At 40.7% G+C, this 18,445-nt stretch overlaps 1 protein-coding gene across 3 annotated transcripts in view; it reads left to right on the top strand.

The window, feature by feature from the left end:
• The window catches only part of capn10 (calpain 10), a 40,892-nt gene extending 22,753 nt beyond the window's left edge, over positions 1-18,139 (top strand). For all 3 annotated transcript variants that reach the window (XM_041181902.1, XM_041181897.1, XM_041181890.1), the window contains 2 exons: positions 2,753-2,798; positions 16,511-18,139. In XM_041181902.1, coding sequence (XP_041037836.1) covers positions 2,753-2,798; positions 16,511-16,540 — 76 coding nt within the window. In that variant the 3' untranslated portion in view covers positions 16,541-18,139. The remainder of the gene's footprint in view (positions 1-2,752; positions 2,799-16,510) is intronic.
• Positions 18,140-18,445: the final 306 nt, after the last annotated feature.

The following is an 18,445-nucleotide window of genomic DNA, read 5'->3' as shown; positions in this document are numbered from 1 at the left end:
GAACAGGCTATTTTAGACCTGGTAATGTGTAATGAGACAAGATAAACTAATGATCTCATAGTAAAGGATACTGTAGGCAAGAGTGATCATAACATGTAGAATTTCACATTCAGTTTGAGGATGAGAAACTTGCATCTGAAATTAGTGTCTTACCCTTGTAATTGTTATGTTTATGATGACAGAGTATGCTGCAGTGGATTAAAGATATGTAGTGGCAGACATTTAAGGAGATATTCCATAACTCTCAGCAAAGGAATTCCCTTGAGAAAGGAAGACTCTACGTGAAGGATGCACCATCTGTGGCTAACTAAGGAAGTTATAGATTGGATCAAATTGAAAGAAAAGGTGTACAATGTCGTGAAGATGAGTGGTAGGCTGGAAGGTTGGGAAAATTTTGTAAATCGACAAAGATTGACAAAAAAAGCTGTAGAAGTTAGAATATGTAGAAGAAATATAAAAACAGAACTTAAAAGCTTGTACAGGTATATCAAAAGGAAGAGAGTATCAAAAGTAAACATTGGTCCATTAGAATATAAGACTGGGGAATTAATAATGGGAAATAAGGAAATGACAGAGATTTTGAACAAGTATTTAATATGTCTTCATCCCAAGAATAGTAGAAAATCAAGGGGCAAAAGGCAGGGAGGATCATAAAACAGTCACTACCATTAGAAAAAGAAGTACAAGGAAAACTAAGGGTTGAAATGTCCCCCGGACCTGATGGTCTGCATCCTCGGATCATAAAAGAAGTGACTGCAGAGATAGTGGATGATTTTGGGAAGGTCCCAGTGGATTGGAAAACCACAAATGTAACACCTCTATTGAAAAAAAGGAAGGAGTTAGAAAGCAGAAAACTATTGGCCAGTTATCATAACACCTATCGTTGGGAAAATGCTGGAATCCATTATTAAGGGAACTGTAGCAGGACATTCAGAAAATCATAATACAATCAAGTAGAATCAACATAGTTTTATGAAAGGAAATTTTGTGTTTCACAAATTTATTAGACCTCTTTTGAGTATGTGACAAGCAGTGGGGTAATATATTAGCCTGACAGGGAGTTGGGACAAATGGGTGATTTTTCAGGTTGCAAACTGTAATTACTGGAATGCCAAGTGATTAGTGCTGGGGCCTCAACTATTTACACTCTACATTAATGACTTGGATGAAAGGACAGAGTGAGTGTTTTGTAGCCAAACCTGCTGATGATACAAAGCTAGGTGGGAAAGCTAATTGTGAGGAGGAGACAACGAGCTTGCAAAGGGATCAAGAAAATTTAAGTGAATGGGCAAAACTTTGGCAGTTGGAATTTCATGTGGGGAAAATGTGAGGTTGTCCACTTTGGTGGGAAGAGAAGAAAAACAATATTCTTTAAATGGAGAGAGACTGCAGAATGCTGCAGTACAGAGGAATCCTCGTACATGGATCACAAAAAGTTAGTATGCAGAGCTAGCAAGTAATTATGAGGGCAAATGGAATGTTGGCCTTTATTGCAAAAGTGATCGAGTATAAAAGTGGGGAGGTCTTGCTGCAATTGCACAGCACACTGATGAGACCACACCTAGAGTACTGCATACGGTTTTGGTCTCCTTATTTAAGGAGGAATATACTTGCATTGGAGGCACTTCAGAGAACGTCCACTAGGTTGATTCCTGGGATGAAGGGGCTGTCTTATGAGGAAAGATTGAGAAAATTGGGCCTATATTTATCACAGTTTTGAAGAATGAGAGGTGATCTCATTGAAAAGATTCTGACTGAGGGGTTGACAGGATAGATATTGAGAGAATGTTTCCCCTCCTGGGGAGAGTCTAGAATGAGAGGGCACAGTTTCAAAATAAAGGGTCTCCCATTTAAGATGGAGATGAGGAGGAATTTCTTCTGAGGGTCATTAATCTTTGGAATTTTCTACCCTGAGAGCAGGGAAGGATGGGTCATTGAATATATTCAAGGCTGAGTGAGATAGACTTTTGATATCCGGGGAGTCGAGGATTATGGGGGGAGCAGGCAGAAAAATGGAATTAGGGCCATAATCAGATCAATCATGATCTTATTGAAAGGTGGAGCAGGCTCAAGGGACTACTGCTGCTCTTATCATCTGGCCCCAGAAGTAAAATGACAGTATTGCATCCAGTCACCTAGGAGGGGAAAAGGCGCTTCATTCTGTTTTAGTCACGGATTTTAACTTATGCTTGAAAAGGTAACGCTTCAACACGTTGCAATATCTTTTGATGAGAGAAGGCATTCATCTAAGGTGGGCCAGATATAAAAGGGTTCTGATGAAAGGTCCTTCATCTGAAACATTAACTCTCTTTCTTTCTCCACAGATGCTGCCAGACTTGCTGAGTATTTCCAGCATTTTCTGTTTTTATTTCAGATTTCCAGCAGCCGCAGTATTTTGCTTTTGTAGCTAATGTAAAGGACCCAGAGAGGAAAGAGGAACAACAATCCACTAAGCTAGTTTCTTCTTACTGATAGTTATTTTCATGAGGTTATTTACAATAGTATGCTAAAGCCTCAAAATGTCGAGCTATAACAGTGGGTTCTGGTTGGACACCTCTTTTACACCTAGTCAGTGGAGCGCAAAATCGGACGGAGTGTCCAACCCCAATCTGTCCTGTTTCAGTAGTTGGGTTAATTTAAAATCAGTGCTTATGTTATTGAGTCTTTATTCCGATCATCGGTATGATATATAATACAGATATATTGAAAAATAGATGATTTCATATTGAATAATGTTTATTGCTCTCTTTAGGAAGCCATTCCAGTGTCAGGAGATCTTAGGACAAACAGTCAATGAGGTAATGAATTTTTTAATTAAGCTGAAGTATACAGATATATATAATGAGGGAAAAGGTTCTAAATTAATTTGTATTAAACTGTATCCTATAAACCATTAGCTATCAGTGGATATTGGTTTATTTCTATCTTATCTGTAGTAGCTTTAGTTTTGCGATATTAAACTACTTTGGGATCAAAAATTCTCAGACCCCCTTTGCCACTGTACAAGAATACTGCTTGTACTACTGACCATTGCACACGACCCTGCCAGAGTATTTGGGGTCAAGGTAGAATGATTTGTTTTAAATATCTTTGGTGGGCACTTACTAGGCACAACTTGTGTACCTGCTAGAGGGAATGGGAAGAAGATGTGGCGCTAGACAGCTAGTCAGGGTTGACCTGGTTGTACTGGCTTAAAAGATTTTCTTGAGCCTGCTCGTAATTAACCCCATTCTGGCAGTTTTATGGTATGTTCAGACCAAGGCTCAGGCTTGGCCGTCCAGGTGGGCTCCACTTGTGCTCCTCCGAGGAAAGGAGTGCCTGTTTCTTTCCAGCATCAAGATTGTTAGATATTCTGGAGTCTAAAGCTGCAAGAATTCTAGTGGGGGAAGCTCACCCATTGGTCCCGCATCCTTTCGGCATCATGGCCCTTTGGGATAAACAGAAATTCCATTTGCCTCAGATGCCAGCAGGAATCGCCTTTGGAGCTCTTTGGGATGAAGACCTTGTATTTCTGAGTCCTCTCCAGTTTTCCAGCCCCATAAGGCTTCCTCCATTTCCTTTGCTCTCATACTATGTACTACATTCCAGGCAATTCATGGTCCTTTTTTCTATTTGCCTGCCTTCCTTTTTCTCTTAAATTCTATTTTGTTCTACATTCTCTTTATTAGGTTTCTGTTATTTCAATTTAACTCTTTTGTTAATAAATGTAACCTAATCTAGCTATTGCAATCTTATTTTTTAAATAAAAAAAACCTTTAAACTTTGAGACACCTTTCTTATTCAGTCCCAATATTACTTTTGGAGCAGGAGCAAAATCCAAAAAATCTATTCCAGAAGTAATTTTTTGAACTAACTGAGTAAAGGTTTCCCTGATTATATTATAGACATGACCAGGCCAATCTTTGGCATGATTTTCTTACAGCCGTTGTGCCTCTGGGTGATACAGTTCCTCGTTGGCAGCCCGGCAGTAAAATTGTGGTCCAACAAAGTAACTCATCAGTGACATAGTGATGGTTAAGGAAAGATCTGTGGTTATTTACTTATGCTTAGTAACAAAAAACTTGTACTTCAGTGTATGTTGGTCCACAGAAGCAGTCTGTCCCTGTGCAGTGAAGTCACATGAGAAATCAAAGCATCCAATAGCATGAACTCCTGTTACCGTTAAAGGCTACAGAGAAGCAGCTGTAGGCAGGTGGACTCCACGGTTACTGCAAATAATACAGATCACTTATTAAAGGCTAGGATTGTGCACTTTATTTACAGTTCCAGTCAGGTCTTTGGTAAACTGTTGATCATAATTTTGTTCAGTTAATTATCAATCTTTGATTTTTTTTTTTCCTCCACAATGTGGTTTACCTCAAAGTAAACCCACAAATATTGTTCAATATTTCTTTTTTGTGACAAGTAATAAAGTTAGATTTTAATTTCATTATGTAAAATTGAAGAAAAATGGCTATGAAAAGAAAATCTACACACTTGTCTTTTGAGATGGGTGGCTGGAGTGACAATTGACAGCTAGGAAAGACTTTGGTGTCACTTCACACAAGTCCATTTGTTTGCCTTGCTGGTAGTAACCAACTTCCACCAGAAGGGCTCACTGTAGCGCAAGATTTGGAGCAACACTAGGCTTTGAATTTCATCAAAAGAAAGACAGAACTGTTTCCATTTTATTCATAGGAAATGTGTTGCACTTGCAATCTATAATCAAGTGTTTTAGTTTCACTTTTCTCTTGAGATTGTGTCTGAGGTTACATTTACACTGAAACTTTAGCTTTGGTGTGAACCAATTTCTATTTTGCAACCAGCAACAACAACTTGCATTTATACTGTATCTGTATATCCTGAGACATTTCATAGGAGCAAATATTGAACAAAAATTGACACTGATCCACTTAAGGAGATGTTAGCACAGGCAACCAAAGGTTTGGTCAAAGAGAGATTTTGAGAAGCGTCATAAAGGAGGACAGCGAGGCAGAGAGGTTTATACAGCGAATTCTAGAGTTTAGGGCCTAGGCAGCTCAAAAGGTTGTCAGTGGTGGAGCGGAAAAAAAAAATGGATGGGCAAGAGCCCAGAATCAGAAGAGTAGCGAGATCTCCCAGGCTTGTGGGTCTGAAGGGGTTCCAGAGATAAACAGAGGTGAAGCCATAGAGGGATTTTAAAACAAGGATGAGAATTTTTATATCGAGGTGTGGCCATACTAGGAGCTGGTGTAAGTGAGTACAAGGGCAATCTGTGAACGGAACATGGATATGGGCAGTAGTATTTTGGATGACCTGAAATTTACAGAGAATAAAAGGTGGGAGGCATCTGAATAATTGAATCTAGAGGCATGAATGAGGGTTTCAGCAATGGATGAGCTGAGATGGGTAGAGAGGGGCGACATTATGGAGGTGGAAAAAAAGGTCTTGGTGATAGAGAGGCTATGACACCATGGTTGCAAACAGTCTGTTTCAGCCTCAGATAGAGGCAAGGGAAAGGGATGGAATCGTTAGCTAGGCAACAGAATTTGTGGCGGGCATCGAAGGCAATGGATTCAGTCTTTCCAGTATGTAATTGGAGGCTATTCTGCTTGTCTGATACTGGATGTCGGACAAGCAGCATGACAAATCATAGGCAGTGAAGGGGTTGAGACAGGTGGTGGTGAGGTAGAGCTGGGTATCATCAGCAAACATGTGTAATCTGACGTGTTTTTGGATAATGTTGCTCATGATCAGCATGAAGGTAAGAGGAGGGCATCAGGATAAATCCTTGGGTCATTTCAGAGGTAACGGTGCAGAAGCATAAAGAGAGGCCATTGCATTTGATTCTCTGGTTACCTCGGTAGATTGGAATAGAACAGGTGAGTGTAATTCCATCCAGCTGGACAATAGAGGGGTGACATTGGAGGAGGATGGTGTGGTCAAAAGCTTTGGAGAGCTTGAGGAAGAATAGCTTAGCACAGTCACGTGAGATGTAATTTGTGATTTTGATAAAGGCTCTGGCAAGGGCAGAAATCTGATCAGGGTTCAAATATGGAGTTGCAGAAAAGATGGGCATGGATTTGTGGGGGCATTGGGGAGAATGGAGAAAGGTGGCAAGACATTCAAAGGCAGGAGAGGAAAGAGAGGCCTGAGTTGGGTCAGTATCCGTAAGGACAAAGGGGTTAAGGATGAACTTTTTGAAGAATAAACTGATGATGGAGAGGAAGACAGAACGTGAGGAGAGGGAACTGTTAATATATTAAACTTGCAGTATAAATCCAGAACAAGCTTCTCTGGAAGTGGCCTTTTCCTTAGGCAGTCCCTCGGGATCGAGGATGACTTGCTTCCACTTTGGTTTGAAGGGATCTGAGATGGCTGAGAAGTCCAATGCGCGATTTGCAGACTCTGTCACATGTGGGACAAGTGGTGCTTGAAGGGTCGGACAGATGAGGAGTCTGGAGGTTTGTGAGCTTTCTCCAAAGCTTCAACTTTGCCTCTACATGTTCCCGATGAAGTGTCTTAATCTGTTCAGTGTCTTCCAAATGAACCTTCTCCATTTTGGTCAGTCAAAAGCCATGGCTTCCCATGAGTTGTTGAGGATGTTTGATCTCTTCAGGGATGCTTTGAGGACATCCCTAATGTGTTTCTGCTGTCCTCCTGGGCGCCACCAGGCATGACTGAGTAAAGCAGTTGCTTCAGGAGTCTGGTGGCAGACATAGGTGTTACATACCTTGATTTTTAAAATTATATTCATTCATGGGATGTGGGCTTCGCTGGCTTGGCCAGTATTTATTGCCCATCTCTAATTGCCCTTGAGAAGGTGCTGGTGAGCTTCCTTGAACCACTGTAGTCCATGTGGTGTAGGTACATCCACAGTGCTATTAGGGAGGGAGTTCCAGGATTTTGACCCAATGACAGTGAAGGAATGGTGATATATTTCAGAATGTCAGAAAGTCAGGATGGTGAGTGGCTTGGAGGGGTACTTCCAGGTGGTGGTGTTCCCATGCGTCTGCTACCCTTTTTCTTCTAGATGGTAGTGGTCGTGGTTTGGAAGATGCTGTCTAAGGAGCCTTGGTGAGTTCCAACAGTGCATCTTGTAGATGGTACACACTGGTGCTACTGTGCGTCAGCAGTGGAGGGAGCAATTGTTTGTGGATGGGGTACCAATCAAGTGAACTGCTTTGTCCTGGATGCTGAGCATGTTGGTTTGGGAGCGGCCTTTGGACCGCATTTCTTACCACCTGATTTGGAGGATCTTGCGAAGGCATTGCTGTTGGTACTTCTCTAGTACTTTGAGGTGCCTGCTAGAAGTGGTAATCTCCCAACATACCATTTTACATCATATGGAGGACAAATCCACTGCAGAGCCAAACTATTGGGCCTGCTGAATGCTTTTTGAAAACCCTTTAAATTTAAATTTAGTTATATTTAGAGATCTGGAGTTCGCCTCATCCTCTGGATTTAAATTTCTAATTGTTTGGAGTGAGCTTTGTGTATATCCAGGCTTGCACACTCTTTAAATAGAATGACTAAAGTTTCAGTTAGCAGCCAAATAGGTTACTGCTTGCCTGGATTATGAATTTCAACAACTGGTTTGGACGTGTAGCTGAAGTGCAAGTGTGTCCATGTGCATTAGGAGCTGAGGATGAAACTTTTATGTTGAGGAGGTGAATCAATGCACTAAGTTATTTTTTTAAAAAGGAAACCATCTATCTGCTGCTGGAGAATTAGGATAGGAATAGATCTTTATCACTCCACACAACATTCACTTTAAGTAAAAATGAGTCTCATTTGATCTGAGTCTGTCCAAAACTGTAGTGGATGTTTAATGTTCTACACTCTTGAAGCGTAGATTTATTTATAATGCTTGAGTAAGAAAATGTAGTCTACTTGTTAATGTCTACTTGATGCAGCTAGGAAGTGAAATAATTGATCCTTAGGATGTTGATGTAATTCAGTCCACTTTATTTTAAAATGCTGGACTGGATTCTGATTCTCATATGCTAGTTTGAATTTGAAGGACGGAGTAGAAAAGATTTTTAACTTAATGGCTCCAATATCAAAAGTGGGCATAAGGAAAGTTTACATACCTGCTGTTGTGATGGTAACATCTTTAGTGCACTATAGCAGTAGGTCCTGGCCAATAGTTTTAACAGTGAAGACTTCATGTCAACAGAATGTATAAACAGCACAAGATTGGAATCATTAGTACACTGTGTGATCCAGCTGTTCGATTCATGTTCTCCCCAGCTGCAAGGCTGAATTATTGGTGTGCTGGTCTTGCCAATATACTGATCATCCGGTAGTTACATTACTGATGATCCTTGGGTTATTTTGTTGGTGCAATTGCCAGTGTAGAGACTGTATTATCAGTGAGAACCTAGACCTAACTTAATGTCAACGCTCTGGATTATATTATCAATGAACTGTGAACAGAGTCTATATTTAGGCTGTTGAGGAACAAAACCTTAGCATTGAAAATAAATCATTCAGTAAGCAGAACATGAATAACGGCAAATCTTGCATTTCATTAACAATACCAACAAATATCAAGCCTTAAAATAGACCAGCAAAAACAACAGAATCAATGTTTTAAGAACTCTCAAAGCCATCTTAAAAATAAATATTATTAATAGACCCTGCTGTTAAGAGCATGCTGACGTGTGTGTGGCTGATGGTAATCTGAATTTCCATTTGCCATCTACAATGCCATCAGTGTGAAATATTTACAGGCTTGGGTGAGGATAGAAGCCTGCATCATAAAAGATCTGCAAATATTATTAACCAAATGATTATGTGGATTTTAAATTAGTTGCATTAGCTGGATTGTCATGGGACTCTATCCATTTTGGGTGCACCTGAATATCACAAATGCATGTCTGCTGAAAATTTATGAAATTAGGATATATCCCTCTTGGATATTTGGACAGCTCATCACAGCCAACTAAAATGGTCACTGCAGTAAGGTATACTAGGGCATGCTTTGATTTCCTTGTCCTCATTTCAAATCTCCCTACCTCAATATCCTTCATTTCTGTGTTCCTACACACTCTTCCCACACCACTCTGACTTTGATCTCCTTTGTATTCCTTCCTTCCTCCATTCCACTTTCAACTGTAGAGCCTTTATCCATTTTGGCCTGACAGTTTAGGATCCTTTTCCTGAACTGTTCTGTCTTTCTTGCTGTGGCAAATCTTTTGCTTACAATGAACACTAATGCTGCTTCAATTAGAAAATCTCTTGCAAACAATTGATTTGATTGTGAACTTGACCTTTTGTGAAAGATAGTTAGCTCAGGATTTATAACAAGCCATTCATTGCAGAGCAACAATCAACGGAACTGATCAAATGCTGAGCTACGCTGTTAAATCAGCAGAGTGTAGGTCTAAGATAGCTGAAGCTGTACAGTGCTGTAGAGTTTCAGGCTGTAAACTTGAGAATACCAACAGCACCAGGGCCTGAAATTTTCCCGCATTGGGCAGGCTTGGCGGGAGCTGGCAGGGGCGGTTGGGAAACTGATCACTGCCCGCAATTGGCTCCGTACCGTGATTTCACGTGGGTGGGCCAATTAAGGCCCACCCTGCGAGGATCGCGAGCGGCAGCACTGAGTGCTACCTGTGCGGGCGGGGGTGAGGAGGGAGAGTGGGCCTGGCACGCGAAGGAGCGCTTCAATCTCCTTGAGGCACGGAGCTGCCTCAGCGAAATTGAAGCTCTTTTTGAAAAATTAAGAAATACAATAAAAATTCAATGAAACATGTCTTCTCTCATGTGACTGTGTTACATGAGATGGGACATGGTTTTTAGTTTCAAAAGAAAGTTTTTACTTAATTTGTAATAGCTTTAGGAAACTTCATCCTGTTTGTGGATGAGGTTTCCTAAAAAATGTAAAGGCCGCTTGGCCTTTTCGCCTGCCTGCCAACTGTTAGGTTGGGCGGACAGCGTAAATTTCAACTTAATTACCTTCTTCATGGCCTTAAAAGGCCTTTCAGTTATCGGCGGGCGCGCAGCTGACTCTGCCGCATGCCCGCCAAACAAAACATTGCGACGTTGTGCGATGACGTCAAAATGCACGCCCGACATCATCGTATGACATTTTACGTTCCGGCGTGTTGGGCGCATGCCCGCGCACCAAAGGTAAACTCCTGGCCCGGGTAATTTTAAAGTTTATGACCCTGTGATTTTTTAATAATAATACCATAATATATTCTATTGCTTTGAAATTTTATCATTTGCATGATTCTTTTGCATTCATTTTGAATTGAAATTGCATTGTTCAATATTGGCAATTAATATTTTAAACATTTTAAAGCGTTATCCACTTAATATAAAGCTTATCAATTGGTAATAAATTGCAAGTCTAATAATTTGGGAAGTGCTTTTTTATCTGCACACATTTTAACTTTATATTGAGTCTTGTTCCTGAGGAAACTTCAGGCATGAACCATTGTTTTCATTATAAGACTATCATTGATTATACACTGGAAAAATTGACATTAGAATTTTAACAATATTGATATGAATTTATAATTGCTTGGACAACAATAAGAGCACAACTACCACATTCTATCTTAGACTAACCCCATAATTAAAATTATTTCCTTGTGGTTGGCTCCAGCTTGTCTGCAAAATTTCAAGGATTTTGATGGCTACCATTGTAGTGTAGTATGGCTTTCTCTTGAAGCCAGGTTATCTGCTTCACAGTTTGTAAACTTGCAACAGGCATGAAGCAGTGAGGTAATGAGCAGTGATGAAGATTCCAGAAGATGAAAGGCCAGGTTGGAATAGTTTTTTGTGGAGCTGTGTCTTGTCTCTTATTCTAACTTTTGCCTCGCTTTAAAAGACCTTTAAAACATAGAACCACACCTCAACAACTGGTCCCGATGAAGACAAGATTCAATTATTGATAATTCACTTGTTTTCTGCGTCCACAATGTAACCAAGTTAAGTAGACAGGTGTTCAAATGATGTCCAGCCAGCCTGGAATTGTTGCAATGGTCATCTATCCTCTTTTGTCTGGTCATTTACAAAGTACCATTGGAGTCCTTCTAGTTTTTTAAATGAGTCCTTTACATACAGCTATGCTGATGCCAATTTAATACCTGGCTTTCATATATTGGATCATAGAATAATATAGCACAGGAGGATACCATTTTGCCCATCAAGTCTGCACCAGCTCTTTTGAAGAGCAGTCCACTCTTTTCCCCATAATCCCAGCAACATTTCTCCTTCACATAATTATCCAACTCCCTTTCGAAGACTACTGTTGAATTTGTGCACACCACCCTTTCAGTCAGTGCATTCAAAATCCTAACCACGTTTTTCCACTTGTCACTTCTGGTCCTTTTGCCAGTCACCTTAAGTTTGTGCCCTCTCGCTATTGGCCTTTCGGCCAGAGGAAACAGTTTCTCTTTAATCACTATATCTGAACTCTTCATGATTTTAAATACCTTTATCAAATCTCCACTTTGCCTCCTCTGACCTAAGGAGAGCAACCCCAGTTTCTCCAGCCTATCCACATAACTGGAATTCCCCCATCCCTGAAACCATTTTAGTAAATCCCTTCCATACCCTCTCCAAAAATGCTCATGTCCTTCCAAAAGTGTGGTGCCCAGAATTGAACACAACACTCCAGCTGGGACCAAACTATATAGGAGTAGCATAACCACCTGGTTTATGTAATCTAATTATGAAATAAACAAACATGATCTTGCACTGTACAACTCACTTGTTAAGATCTTATGCAAAAGCTGTCCTGTCAGCTAAATTGTGACTAAAGTTCATTGTTTTGTTTGCAACCTGCTTTTATCTATAAGACGTATTGGCACAGGTCTTCTGGTCACCGACAGTGCAGGTGCGCCTGCTGTAGACTGTGGTTTAAACTGCTCACTTACCATTTTACGCTGAAGCCTTTGCACCTTCCGGTCTTGGCCAGCAATGAGGAGAGTCAAGAGGCCAAGAGGCAACCTGTCTCAATTTGTTTGGGACACTGCTGCCCTCAGGTGCTGTCCAGCTCCGGCTGTACCTCTGGGTGGCATCTCAACTGGGTGGGGCATCACCCTCACATTTCTGGGCCAATTTGGGAACTTCTCTGCTCCACATTTAAATTCGCTATAAAGTGGTCAAAGAAATCAATCACTGGCTTTCTGGCCAGGGCCTTTGGCTTAGGAAGGGGTACCCTTCTAAATTGTTCCATTTTGTCTGGAATACGGCTGCCCTTGAGTGGAGGTGCAGCTCCAGCGACCCACTCTGGTGGCTTTTCAGCTGGGGGAGGCATCTCACTATCAGCTTATGGGTTTGGGAACTCCCCTTTTCCCTATTTAAGGTCAGTAAGAAGATTTCTGCTGGCCATATTTTAGGCAAGTCCTTACCCTTTACAGGCTTAATAACCTGACTTTTTTCAGGCTATTTGGCTACGTGGGGCATCGCCCTCAATTTTTCTTTCCTTGCTCTAGGACATCTCCACTCCCTAATTACCTCTGGGATACTTGGGGAATCTCTCGGATCTGCCTCCAAATTTAGAAAGGCAGGTTTGGGTAGCCCAGACCTCCTGATTATCCAGCAGGGTACATTCTCCTTTCTTTTTAAATTTGCGGGCTGAATCTGGGGACTTTCTGTGCCCCTACTTAACCCTTGGGAGAAGAATTTCGCTAGCCCCTCTTTGGCTGCATCTCCTTCACCCTTTGCTACTCCCATCATAGCCTTTCTGCCTCCCCATGGCTCATCAACTGAGTACTGCCCTCCCATTTTGAATGCCTGGGAGTTATCTGCCACACTTGCTCTGCCTTTTGGCCGGTGGTAAGCTTGGACTTGCTCACAGGGTAACGACTTCCCCAGTGTAGTTACTGTTGGTGTGGGCTGGTCCCTATTTGGTCCCATGTCCTCTGGAACACCCTGGCTGGCATGGGGCTGGCTAGTTTCTATTGCCCTGCCACGTGGCTCTTTGACCATATGAGGCAGCAATTTCACAGTTAGTTTTGCTGCATGGGAATGGTCCTGTTCCCTGCTTAATTTAGCAAAGAAGGTATTAGCCAATTTGGTCTCTGGCTCACTCCCTTCATCTATTGAAATCCATTTTCCTGACCTCTTTAACTTTTACTGGCCTAATCTCAGCCCTTGTAAATCCAAGTAGCTTTCACAGAATCACACAGTGCAAAAGAGGCCCTTCGGCCCATCTAGTCTGCACCGAAACATGAGAAATACCTAACCTACCTACCTACCTAATCCCATTTACCAGCACTTGGCCCATAGCCTTGACTGTTAGGACGTGCCAAGTGCTCATCCAGGTACTTTTTAAAGGATGTGAGGCACCCCGCCTCCACCACCCCCCCAGGCAGTGCATTCCAGACCGTCACCACCTTCTCGGTAAAGAAGTTTTTCCTCACATCCCCCATAAACCTCCTGCCCCTCACCTCGAACTTGTGTCCTCTCGTGACTGACCCTTCAACTAAGGGGAGCAGCTGCTCCCTATCCACCATGTCTATGCCCCTCATGATCTTGTACACTCGATCAGGTCACCCCTCAGTCTTCTCTGCTCCAACGAAAACAACTCAAGTCTATCCAACCTTTCTTCATAACTTAAATGTTTTATCCCAGGCAACATCCTGGTGAATCTCCTCTGCACCTCCTCCAGTGCAATCACATCCTTCCTATAATGTGGCGACCAGAACTGCACACAGTACGCCAGCTGTGGCCTCACCAAGGTTCTATACAACTCCAACATGACCTCCCTACTTTTGTAATCTATGCCTCGATTGATAAAGGCAAGTGTCCCAAATGCCTTTTTCACCACCCCACTAACATGCCCCTCCGCCTTCAGAGATCTATGGACACCACATGCCAAGGTCCCTTCATTCTTCAGAACTTCCTAGTGTCATGCCGTTCATTGACTATTTCCTTGTCAAATTACTCCTTCCAAAGTGTATCACCTCACACCTTTTTCAGGGTTAAATTCCATCTGCCACTTATCTGCCCATTTGACCATCCTGTCTATATCTTCCTGTAGCCCAAGACACTCAACCTCACTGTTAACCGCCTGGCCAATCTTTGTGTCATCCGCAAACTTACTAATCCTACTCCCGACATAGTCATCTATGTCGTTTATGTAAATGACAAATAATAGGGGACCCAGCCCAGATCCCTGTGGTGCACCACTGGACACTGGCTTCCAGTCACTAAAGCATCCTTCTGTCATCACCCTCTGTCTCCTACAGCTAAGTCAATTTTGAATCCATCTTATCAAATTACTCTGTATCCCATGTGCATTTGCCTTCTTTATAAGTCTCCCATGTGGGACCTTGTCAAAGGCTTTGCTGAAATCCTCCCCATTTCCTTTTTGAACGTCCCCCCCGCCCACTGCTCTTCTGTAGATTTCCCCACAAGTAGTTGTTCCCAGTCCACCTTAGCCAGATCCTGCCTTATTTTCCCTGAGCCACCTTATCCCTGATGGGTTCTTTTGCCCCCCTGCAGGGTCTCTGAAATTTTTTCAGCTTTCTGCAACACTGCAGAGTTTTGCTGAAATTGTAATGGTTGCCCAGCTTCTCTGGACTGTTCTGGCTTCTCGGGGAGCAGTGTTTGGGACCTCACCAAGTTATTTCCCCATAATATAGCTAGTTCCCTCTGTCCCCTTTCCATTTCCTTTTGGAATTTCCCCTCTGCTTCTTGAGCTGTTAATTTCATCTCCAGCATCTTTGCTTGGTGAGCCCGTTCTCTCTCTCTCGTTCTCTTTTCAGGAACTGAGAGTTCATTTGTATGGAGTGGAATCACTGTCAATTAAGTTGTTTGAGTGATTGAGGAATCCTTACTAATTTGTATTGAATAGTATGAAACAGGACCATGAACAATGAAAGGAAACTTTGCTTTTATTATTTTCAGTTGTTAAGAGTCCTGCGTAAAATTGAGATTTACAGTTGGCTGTCCATTGAATCAGCTACACATCCAACTGATGCAAATGAACGCAATTAAAAATTTCAACAGTTTTAAAAGCAAGAATTTTCCCCATTTTAGTTGTGTTTAGCAATTCTTTAGAGAGATGTAATGAAGCAGGTCATGAGATCAATCAAAACCACAACTAGGCAAAAGACCTCAGTCTGGATTTTGCAGCCAGGGATAACGGGACATTGCTCGCTGCTGCTTTCGAAGAAAGCTGCTCACAAAGATTTAGTGTACTCTGTGGCATCAATTTCTCCTATCACGATGTCACTTTCATTCTGTCGCAATCTACTGGGGATCTCTGGTATCCAGGAACAGTAACTGCTCAGCCTCCTTGATGACTTCAATCAGATGTTGGCATCGCTGGCTAGGCCAGCATTTGTTGCCCATCTTGGATTGTCCTTCACTTTTTAATGAATAAAGTTTGGGAATGTATATGTGATTAAGGCTGAAATTGAAATATAAGTAAACTTAAAATTAAAAATCTATGGAATTTTTATCATGGAATAGAGGGAATAACACACCAGACTTTGAATATTAGTTTTCCAGGGCCAGAGAGGTTGTTCAACAGTAGTTATGACTTGGTATAAGTTACATCTCATTCAACAAGGTATAACTTCAATGATTTTAACAGTGAGAATAGTGCTTAAAAAGTTGAAGTTCACATCAATCATTGATTTGGTGCTGATTGCATCAGAGAAGACTGCAATGACAAACCCTGTAGAGAAGCATGGTTTCACTGACAGCAACTGCTGAATTTGTATTTAACTGCACATGTGTGAACGTCAGGAGTTGCCATCAGTTTTACACAGTAATAATAGTGAACGTTGATAGTTTCGTTGTTATTACAACCACAAATTCCAGGCTCTTGTTATTTTACTTTTCCCTCTGTCAGTTCTTGTAGCAATCTACTTCATGGATTTCTTCTTTTCTGGTCTGCTTGTACAGAGTTCCAACAAACACATATCAATTTCCCATTGAAAATCCATTCCTTCGCCTTGCAATGGTTCAAAATTTGGTACAAAATTGATGAGCAGAAGAGCTATGTTGTTCAAAGTAAAACTGTTAATCTCTCAAAACAGGAATGAAGATTGCATCTATGTCTTACTGATAGGGTGGCAGAGGTGGGGGTAGTGCAGAAATACATTGCATTTACGGAGTGACTTTGGCAGGAACATTTATTTCCCCAGGGAAAACTTACTGTATTTGTATTGTTAAGGGAAGGAATTATGCCTGTAGGAAATTGAAGGGCTTAAGGCACTTTACGTAAGATATTTGTTTTTGTTGGCAGTATTAATGTGGATTCTGTAATAATGTGATGCATTTTTGCACATTTCTTTTCTATTATTTGCATACTAATGAACATTTAGGTTGTGAAATGAAGTGGCACTGTAATATAAGATTGGATTACTTTCACTTTTGCATGGGGTGAAAGATTAGATTTCATGATCTACACATCTACTCATGAATTACTGCTTGCATACCTGTTTGGTGTCTCTGAATTGAATATTTTCTGATCCCATAGCAACCAGTGATATTAGTGAAGATGATTACAAATTACATACATATGGTACCTTTCAAGTTGTTAAGTAACAATAACTTTCTCTTATTTTTCCTTGAGGTTTCCTATACCTCAGTGATGCAAAGGTAGAACACCAACACAAAGTCCTTCAAAACGCCTGCCTGAAAACAATAAGAAAATTAATCAGAAGAGAGTCAATCTGGAGGCATTCACTCTGTACAATTTGCACATCACAAAACCCGACCCTCTTGGCACTAATAAAATGTGACAGGGCTCGTCATTGTAAATAAGCAACTCTGCTTTAAGCAGACTGGCGATGTGCTTGATGTGCAGCAGCAAGAACAAAAGCTGCCTCAGAATGGACGCTACTTCAAAGAGCCAGCAGCTCTGCACACAGTAATGGACAAAGAGCTGATCAGTCTCCTGCTGCTTTGATGTTATTGAAGGCAAATGAGAATGACATTTAAATTCAGTTTGTACTTTCAGCACACACCGTATTAGACAGTTCACTGAATTTTAAAGGTCTGATTCTGTTCTGCTTATGTTGTGACCTCCTATGGGCTGGATTTTTCCATCATTTTAAAAACAAAACTGGAACTTAGGCTGCTGTTCACTGATGTCATTATTTTTCTCCTAATTTGTTTGACAAAGGACTGTACTAAGGTAGAATATTAACCAAGGGTACAGTCCCTTTTAGTGCATGAGCAACTTTGCATTTTTTTCTCAGTGAGTAAATCCTGAGTTGCAGCTAGAGACAGATTAATAACAAAATATTATATCTGATATTTTTAATTCAGTATTGACCATACAGTAAGAATATTTGGGTTTGTTCCATAGAATATTGGGCATGTGACCTCCTGCACAATACTACATTTCTGAATAATATATCAGCTGAACTGGTGCACACTTAATACTTGCAAACAGTGTAATAAAGAAATGGTTTGCACTGGTACAGGTTTGATATGGTTACTTGCTTGGTGCGGAGTTCTAACTTACTTTGATACAGTTTTGGTGCTTTTATATGCCAATCTTGAGCTAGCTTTATGGCGTACTTTAAATCATTGTGAAGTCAGGCTGTATACTAGAATAGTAACCTTTAAACTAGAAACTTGGAAATTTCAATTAGAAATTGCCTATTAATAACAAGTGAGTACTTCAAAATGCTAGCCTGAATAGGATGCACTGTACAACTACCAAGCGTTGGCTTAAGTTTAACCTTGCTGCACTTGTCAGGCCAAAACTTTTGATCTATTAAAGTGAATGGGAGGAAAATTGTGGGCCGGAGAGCACATAGGTGGAAAAATCATGTTTTTTCCCTGAATCATCATAATATTTCTAACAATTTTGTAGAAACTATATTAGAAAAAATATTGTCCCCTTCTTATAATAAAAGGTACAGAGGTTCTGTTATTCTAATTAATGATGTAAGGCATTAGCTCATCTCATCTATTCCTAACACAATGAATAATATTTTTCCTTACTCCTAGTTCAGGGATGTTAGTTAGCTAGCTAGAGGATGTTATGGATAGATACATTTTACACACTGAAAACTGAACAAACTTCAGTGAATTTTTATTGGAGAAAGTTGCGTTTGTTCCTGTGCAAAAATTTGAATGCCTTTTCCTTTACAGACTGAATCATAAGTTGTTGTAATGCACTGGTCTAGATTTCTCTCTCAGTTGTAATTTTATATTAGATCATATTTATTAAACAATCTTCTAGAATACATTTCTTTATCTTGTCAATGGTAAATCTACTCAACTAGTTCCCAACAGATTCATCCACATCAAAATGTTTTTAAGTATTATAACTAAAGTCCATTCTATGTACTTTTCTTGTACTTTTTATGTTTGCACTTATGGCATATTGCATTTCTCTCATTCCATCAAATCAAAAGAAGACTTAAACACATTGCCCAGTTGATTTACAAATGGTAAGCAGTGGTGGCTAGACATTTTGAACTTAAAAGTGACTTAATATTTGAGTTCCTTTTACTTCATACAAGATTTTTTTGTGTCAATGTTTCAGACTACT

The sequence above is a fragment of the Carcharodon carcharias genome, chromosome 2 (assembly GCF_017639515.1).
Source record: "Carcharodon carcharias isolate sCarCar2 chromosome 2, sCarCar2.pri, whole genome shotgun sequence".
Taxonomy (NCBI): domain Eukaryota; kingdom Metazoa; phylum Chordata; class Chondrichthyes; order Lamniformes; family Lamnidae; genus Carcharodon; species Carcharodon carcharias.
Note: the sequence above shows the minus strand (reverse complement) of the source record. Positions and strands in the feature narration are given on the sequence as shown.